This window comes from Cyprinodon variegatus, unplaced genomic scaffold (assembly GCF_000732505.1).
Source record: "Cyprinodon variegatus isolate N-32 unplaced genomic scaffold, C_variegatus-1.0 Scaffold23, whole genome shotgun sequence".
In the NCBI taxonomy this organism is placed as follows: Eukaryota; Metazoa; Chordata; class Actinopteri; order Cyprinodontiformes; family Cyprinodontidae; genus Cyprinodon; species Cyprinodon variegatus.
Window position 1 is genome coordinate 1,764,346 of NW_015150476.1, and position 8,947 is coordinate 1,773,292.

The 8,947-nt window shown below is 34.1% G+C and overlaps 1 protein-coding gene across 5 annotated transcripts in view; it reads right to left on the reverse strand.

Moving 5' to 3' along the window:
- Nucleotides 1-8,947, reverse strand: part of rgs3 (regulator of G-protein signaling 3) — a 168,714-nt gene that overhangs the window by 91,251 nt on the left and 68,516 nt on the right. For all 5 annotated transcript variants that reach the window (XM_015392529.1, XM_015392460.1, XM_015392468.1 and 2 more), the window contains 2 exons: nt 7,652-7,763; nt 1,776-1,819 (listed from right to left, as the gene is read on the reverse strand). In XM_015392529.1, the coding sequence (XP_015248015.1) occupies nt 1,776-1,819; nt 7,652-7,763 (156 nt within the window). The remainder of the gene's footprint in view (nt 1-1,775; nt 1,820-7,651; nt 7,764-8,947) is intronic.

Here is an 8,947-nt window from a genome sequence, read left to right on the forward strand (position 1 = left end):
TAAATATCACTTTCTTAATGTTTCAGTGGACCTCCCAGAAGCTTGCATTTTTGCTCTCTGTTTCCTTCATCCTGCTCTGTCTGATTGCAACAGACATGCCCTTTTTTTTGTTGCTATGAACATATTTATCTAAATATGGCAATGACTGGGTGTGGGTAGAGAGATATTAATCTAGGATCCCAGTGGATTGTATAAATATAAAGTACTATAAAAAAAAAAAACACTGTGATGTAAGAAGTGCAAACATCTTTGATGTTTCAGTAATTAGAAAAAAGTAGGTTTGGGATTCTGAAGCTGAAAACTTTTAATGATAACAATGTTTGAAGTAGGAATAGTTCAATATTTACACTAAAGCTTGACGATATGCTAATTTGGTTCATTTAAGATGTATATAATGATTAACTTTTTTTTACCCAAAAAAAATGTTTTTATTTATTTTTGATGTAAAAGCTTAAGAAAAGCAAGGACCTAACCATGTTTCTCCCTTTGCCTGAAAACCCACACTGACCGACTAGAAGCCATTTTCACTTATTTATTTATTTCAATCTCTGGAGCAGTTGTATGTTTCTATCTGTTTAACTTTCCACCATCAGGTTATTGCTCTCACATCTTTTGTCTTATGTTGAAGCATCTGAAGGACATCACAGTATCCCACTGAATCCCCTGAAATTCACAAAGCAGGGAAACATGTCCACAGAGGAGGCAGTCATTTTGTTCCTACACTTCATCCTGTGCCACATTCCGTAAAAGTTTAAAAAACAATCCACTGGACTTTGTTTCCAAGGTTTGAAGATGTTTCGTTTCTCCTCCAGAAAGCTTTCTCAATTCAAAATGACAAAATGACATTTTGAATAATTAATAATTTAATTGAAGAAAATATATAATGATAATATCATTATATATTTTCTTTCTGGGTACTTTGGTTTCCTTTCACAGAATAAAAAAATAAATAAAATAAAAATTATGGTTTACGCTTTAAAACGGGGCAGGCAATGTTGGTTTGTCCTGAACATCTCTGCTAAGAGATAAACCGGAAAAATACCCATAAATCAGTAAGATAAGTGCCTGACTGATGGATGGACGGACTAACAGATGGAGGGACGGATGGACAGTATAAAACACAACATTCCAAGCATAGAAAACCTTTCTAAACAACTACTTTGAAAAATAAATAAGTCCAAATACTTGAGCGTGATCTTACAAAATGGCCAAAGGTTCAGGACTTTTACATATTCCTGCAGTTTTTATGTGCCATTAAATGTGGAAAATTGTAACCACTCAAGAGCCATTTCCTACTATCCCTTTCATCTCAAAAGGCCAGCATGAGAGCTGTTAGAGCAGATGGAAGAAAATCTGATCCTTTTCATAATATCTCAACAGCTTAACAAATCCCAGTGTAAACAAACAGATTATCCACATTTGCATATATTTTAAAATGTGCTACATGTCTGGATGTTTGCTTCTTTAAATTTAATTTTCTTAGCTATGCAACAACCACATGAAAATCTTTGTGTTTTTTTTTTTTACCTTCGTTTTGGAAAAAAAATGTGAAAAAATCTTTGTTGCATGTTTGAAAGAAGAAAGTCTCTTAAAGACAGAGCAGACATTTTCATTAATGCTTTCTGTTAATCCTCAAAGTCTTCCTGGTAATGTGATTTTGAGCCCAGCCTATAGCCCCTCTGGCTCTAAGACAAAATAGGCTGTTAACATTAAATCCTTTTTTTTGTTTTTTTGTTTTTTTCCTTTGTTCCAGCAACACAGAGTCTTTCTCTTACCTCAGTCATGTGGATCAGATAGAACCTCATCCCATCAGTGTAATCTGAAAAAATAAATATAAGAAAAGGGTTACAACACATTTTAAGTAATGTTTTTTTTTTTTCTTAACAGCCTTTTTTCCTCTGGTACTGTTTTCATACACTTTCCTCCATCTTGTACAAAAAGCAGCACAGCTGATTTCCAATTCTGACAAAATTGTTTTATTGATGGAAAGCTTTTACTGTGGGTCAGCCTTATAGACATCCTTCCATAATTCACTGAAGAAGCGCTGTGGGAGACAAGCCTGTGGCTCTGGAGCCAAGATAAATGGTTTTAATCGAGTGAACATGCACACTTAGACCTATACTCACAATACACAGTGTGGTGTTTACTGTTGTGCACATATAAGAGCACTCTGAATCCATAATTAAATCTAGTTAACAAAACAAACAAACAAAAAAACAAATATGAAAGCATGTTAAATTAATTTATCCATGTTTAATATCCACTAGTCAACTTTTTATTTTTTTAAATTTCCCTACAGTCAAACTTCAACCAAAACTTACTCACTGCAGCAAAATGTATATTTCAACACAAACATAAGATAAGATATAAAAACAAATAAAAATAGGATATAAATGCTGACTAAAGGCAAACAGAGTTAATCTGATCTTTCTTGGTTTAACTTTATATTGTTTCAACTTCTGAAACCCTAGCTTTATTTTGGTGAACTTTTTTTTTTTTTCCAAGATAGATGGTAATAAAATACCCTATTAAGTTTAATATTTAATTTTTTGTTTTTTTGGGTGGGGGGTTGCAAACAAATATGGTCCCGTATAAGAACATGGGACACTCAATTGAGGGACGAATGAAAAAAAGAAAAAAAAAAACACGTTTTAAAAAACAGTGTTTCAGACTGTTAATATTAGGGCATAAAACACAGGTGTTAAAGGCTGTATTTCAGGAACGTACACATAAGCATCAGAACACCACTGAAAAAATCTACCTTTCCATCCAGAAAAAAAAAAACTACTCAAAGCTCCAAAATGCCATCAAGAGTGTATCTCAAGCCAAAAACAGCATTTAAAAAGAATTGTCTCAATGTCCTTAAATGAAAACTCTTTCTCTAACAACATTGTACTCTACTGTTTTGCAAAAATGTCAGTTTTGCATGCCTTATGAAGTAAAAGATGTCTGCATAAGTACACTAGATTCCAGCAGGAATTCTAAATCGAATTTTTAACTCACTCTTTTCATTGTTTACTGAACATTACTGCCTGTATTGCTGTAGCAATAATGTCAACAATGAAACAATGAGTAACAATGACACTTAGGGCTAAATTCGAATTCATGCGCTTTTCAAAGCGGTTTCTTTTTTCTTTTTTTCCTCTTTTTTTCTTTTATCGCAAAGTGAACAAAGATTACACTCATGAGAATACAAAGTGGAGCATGAACAAACAAAAGCAATTGTAATTATATAAAAGGGGCAGAAAGATAAAAGTAAATCTAAACGATGTACCTATAGAAAATATATCTGCAAAATCTCTTAGTCAAAATATACTTAGCTAAGCAAATTGTGCAAAGTAGCAATTAAAAAATAAAAATCATATCAGATTTATAGCCCCCACACTGCAGATATATTACAATCTGTCCTTAAATTACAGCCAAACCCATTTACACAGTAACAGATAAAAACCTTTCGATAAATCAAACATTACCTGCCACATATCTGACTCAATAACCATTTTAAAAAACTATTGTCACTAATTTCAGATGGAACTATTCACATATTGTCATATTATTATTCACATATATCATGATAAACTGAACTTCCATTATTCACCACTGTTCTTAATTAAGTACCTTTTTCCTCTGATCACAGAGCAGCATGCTTGCTTGGACTCGCAATGAATCCTGGGATAACCAAGGCTACATAGGATACATTGGACCTGTGCTTCAAACGAGCAAAAAGAAGGATGCATTTGTCGGCCGCATAACAAGGAGCGTTCCAATACGAACAGACCTCTGCGCCTCACTATGATGTAATCTGCCCATGAATCTGGCCTTCGAAGGACGAAGCCCTGAATTTGAATTCTGCTTTAGAGTCACTAAACCAATTCCACTTATATTGTTTCATAAACAGAAACAAAGCCAAAGTGTAAATGCAGTTGGCGGGAAAACAAAGTACACCATGGTTCTTTACAAATAAGAGCTGCTAATGAAGCACTTGTTACAGATGGTTCCTAATCAAGTATGCCAAATTCTATTTAAATGGTGGTTTTAGCGGCTTGGAAGCCTGGTGGTCACAAGTCAGTGTTAACACGATCCCCAGGTGCAAGGACATCAGCTATGATCTTAAAAAAGCAGCTGTTGCTGCACATTATTATATGATGAAGAGTGGGCTAACCTATCTGTTGCTGTGAGAGATTAATGAGATCATAGGAAAAAAACTACTGAAGGCGTAGTTAATTCCATTTGGTTTTATCTTTGTTAAGAGATAATACCTGTATAGAACTTTAAATCTATTTTAAGCACTAAAGGCTAAAGATGCCAATACATTTCAAAACACTGGATAATTTTTTTAGTCTTGTAACATTTTTTTCCTTTTGGTTAAAACAAGAAATGAAAGAAATAATAGCAGTTAATCAGTTAATTTAAACAATTTCATTTTATTTTTTGTATTTTATTAATTGAATTCTTTTTTATTCAAAAGAAAACATACTATTCAATTATGTATTTCTGATTTAAGGCATACACTTTTAGGTTCATATATGAACCTCAACAGACTTATTAGAGACTCTTACGAAAAAAACACATAACATCTTTACTTGAGAAATAATATCCTCCAATATCACAACATTTAATTGAGTAAAGTTTCTGGTTATGTAACTTCATGTAATGAAGAAACAAGAAGCTTGTTTTAAATAGAATTTAACCAGACTCACCCCAAAGTTTATATAAAAATTTTAAAGGTTCTATGGTTCTGATATTATTTTTTTATCTGCTGGGCTTATGGAGGTTAGGAGAATATGCAGAAAAAATAGGTATGGTCTTCGGCGTGCTATAACGTGCTATTAGAATATTTTTTATAAATAAAATTTTGAAATTCTGACTTTGAAAAGTTTTATTGTGCCTGAATTATTTATTTGTTTGATGTGGTTGAATTCAATATTTTATTTTATTTTATTTTATTTAAATTGGCAGAATTTGTCCAGAATATTATATTTTTGTCTGTCTGGTTATATCTTTTTCTTTTTTTACAGTAAAGATATTATTAGTAACTCAGAACTTATAATATAATACTTTAATTTATTGAATGGAAAATTTTATATTTTACTTGGCTAAAATTACAATTAGATAGAACTGCTCCTACTTCGATACAAATGTTTGGGGAAGGTTTTCCCATTACCAAAAAGAAAAAAACAGAATCTACGAGTCTCATGTCCAACAGCAGAGGTCGCTGTTGTACAGTATAACAATTTAAAACTAGCAGTGTCAACAAAATAAATGTAAAATGAGCAAATAACTATTTAGCCTGTATTAAATCAACATTGAAATTAGCTTGTTTTACCTTCTTACAAAGAAAAACAAACTTACTTTATAATGATTCAAAATTTTGTTTTTCAGTCTTTTTCTTTTGTTTTATTTCTTTATTAGAGAAATTAGGGAATACTGTTTTAAATCAGCCTTAAGCAGGAATGTTTATCTAGAAAAAAACTTTCCTTGTATGGCGGAGACAAACGTTTTATCAGAGTAAGTTTCTGTACCTTTTTATTTTTCACAACATGCAGCACCGTGCAATCTTTTTAATTTACCATGATGATAAATCTTTTATAAAGAATTTCTGTTTCACTTTTACTCAACTTTTGAAATAATTGACAATTTTCACAGAGTGCACTGGCCTATTCAAGTGGCAGAATGCTTTAGCACAAAGTTAAAGATGAAAGCAGAAATACAATGTGTCAGAATCTTTATTGTTATAAGGCAATGCTTAAGCAACCATGTTGTCTTCTTTGCTTTATTCTGTTATAGTACTTTTGTTGTTTCCCACGCTTCTGAGGCTGGTATAGGGGTAATGGGAACACAGGAAAGCCCCTGTATTGAACTCGTCCTGTGTCATTACATGCACGCACACAGACAAGTCAAACACACCCTCATTGAAACAAACACAATCCCCCGGCGCCTCCTTCCTGAGTGACGCTGCCGAAGTGAAATAACAATGACAAGCAGCAGGGTGGAGATGAATATCTCTAACTGTGTGTGTATCCCTTCTCAGAGCATACACACAGAGCCCTTTGAATCTCCAGCCTAGTGAATTTTGATTGATAGGGTATTGCTTGGAGGTCAGAAGACGCTCAGAGAAGATCAGTGGTGTCTGAAAAGCAACCCACATCTGAAGTAACAGTTAATATTTGAAGGACAAAACTACTTAAAGGGGATTAAGTGTCCGTTAAGCAAATATTGCTCTACAGATAAGTTATAGAGCTTAGACGCAGTGCTATCACTGCAACTGGGTGACATGTAATGTTGGCATGTTTTTTGATGCTCATATTAAACCTGGCTGTACACACACTTTCATGCACATTGTCACTTAGAACAATTATTTATCAGATGAAATGCAAAACAAGCATCATTTAATGTCTCTTAAAACTTGACTTATCAATAATGCATTTAATGGCTCACACAGATGTTGACCACATCCTGTTTATAAAGAGGCAGTATGTTTTCGTTTCACTACCTGAAAACCAAAACACCTATTGAATCGAGAAAGTTAAGCAGCAGGGAAATTCAAATATCTCAAAAACCCACTATGCAATATTCTAAAGAAATACAACAAAAAGCCATTAAACAAGTTCCTTTCTAAATATTAGTCTAGAAAGAGTTATGTCTCTAAAAAGGCTAAGGGACTCCAGTAAACCACAGACGATTCAGAATTGGGGAAAAGGAGCAGTAGCATAGGATACGAAGCCAAACTAGCCAGCCTTTCAAGAGATAATGAAAGAGCCCAGAAATCTAAAGCACCATAGGCCCCCGTTGTCTCAGTCAGTGTCTGTGTGTTTGATTTAACAATAAGAAAGACACTGGGTGAGAAATAATCAATGGGACCGTTCTGATGCCAAAATTACTGCTTAACAGGCTAAAAAGCTAACATTTTAAAGTAGTCCAAAATTTTTAAAACAATGTAGAACAATCCATTTAAGTTAAAGTATGTGTTTGGTGGTAGTTAATGACACCACTGGACAATAAGTTTTGAGTTATTACTTAAAATTCTCCTCTCAGCTTAAACCTCCTCAGTTTTTTTTTACACATATGAATCACAAAATTTAAACAATATGAAAACTGTTGTGGGATGAATAATATCTTGATGTGTATTTTCATTATTTTAGCAGCTATTGCTGACAGAACATGTTGTTTCTGAAAAATAGAATGCAGTGATCAGATGTCAGTTTCAGTGTGCCATTGTGTTTTTTTTCTAAGCCTCTCTTGCCTCTGAAGCAAGCTCCCTGTTTCTGCCCAGCACTGATGTTTACAGGAGCCCCTATTTATTTGATTTGCTCAGTTACTGTGTGACCCTGATAGTCACTTTATTAGGCCTGAGGAGCCAATTGTTTACATCGAGGTCAAATTGTAAGACAAGGCAACAAGAAATTTGGCACTTGTTCCATAAATAAACTTTGGCAATACTCAACTGGAAATATCTCCACAACCATGGTACTGGATGTTTATTTCTGTTTGTACACTTTCTGGTTCCTGTTTTTATAGTGTTAAGGGGTCAGATATGGTTTACTGGTAGATACTTTAAAATATGCAGCATTTAGATCTTGTTCCATTTTTCAAACTTCCCATGTGATCACAGACATTTAAGAATCATACAGCAGTGTTGAGACAAACTTACCATCCTGCAGACGGAGGTGTCTGAGGTACAGGGGACTCTGTAGGACGTTACATCTGCCAGGCTCATTTTCTCTCGTTATGAGCAACAAGTCATTGTAGACAAACACAGTGACCTACAAGAAAACAAGGGGGAGGAAGATTACCAAGAAAGAAACAGGAAATTCAAAGGAAATAGATGAAAGCAGGGGATTTGAGAGGGGGGTTGTGAGGGAGGGGAAGGTGGTGGTACTTTTGCATCATTTTAAAACTATTGTGCCTTATATGTACCTTATGGACTAAATTACTGATATGTGACAGATTTTGCACCATTTAAGTCTTTCTTCAAAATCCTGTGCAAGACCGGATGCAAATGATAGATTATAATAAAAATAAAGTTTATTTCAATTTGCAAATTCATTTACTAAGAAAGCACAAGCAAATGTTGCACATATTTAAGTAACCTGATTTAACACAAAGGACTAAAATACTTTCTTGAGTCACTGGTTCAATGCAATGTAAAGGAAACATCTACAGCAAAGAATGATTATCTTAGATGTACAAAATTTCAAAACAATGCTTTTGCATTTGTGGCTTCCTCTTAAGGGGGGAGGATAGCGGTGAGGTGTTATAGCTGTAACCGCTATGTGTGCATCTGGGCACTACTCTATGTAGATCAGATTCCAGCCCTACTGTGGTTGACCCTCCCATTTTCAGTGAAACTGGTAAGGTCCAAGAGTGTGAATCATGTTCATGGTCAGGGTGAGCATTAGAGTGAGTCATAAAGGCCATTACTAAAATTAACAGCAGTCAAAAAAAGTCACAGTATAGAAATACAGACATGTGCGAGTGGGGAAGTGAGTGAGAAAGTGTGTGATTATTTTTTCTCTAAGTGTAAAAGTTTGAGTTGAAGGAAGATAACGCAATAACTTACCTGACCATTTTTACGTTGACTTTAATAAAACACTTGATATTGTAGACAAATAAACTACATGTATAGTCAAAAAAATGCTATCTGAAGAATTTGCATTTTTTCTCTTATTCCATTTTATTTCATTTGTACTCCAGCATATTTATTACACTTTTGTTTATCTAAACCATACCTTGACAAGTCAATATGCAAAAGTTTTAAAAATGAACAGGAATAGATTATGCAAAGTAGTAAAGTAGGATTCTTACAAGTACTGTTGCACTGATACCAGTATTGGACCCCGATAGGGCACTAAAATGGTAGTATCGCTGTCGGCGAGTACCGACAAATAGGGCACCAATACCCAGTGTTGGGAAAGTTCTCTTTCTACGTGAACTAGTTCAAAGTTCA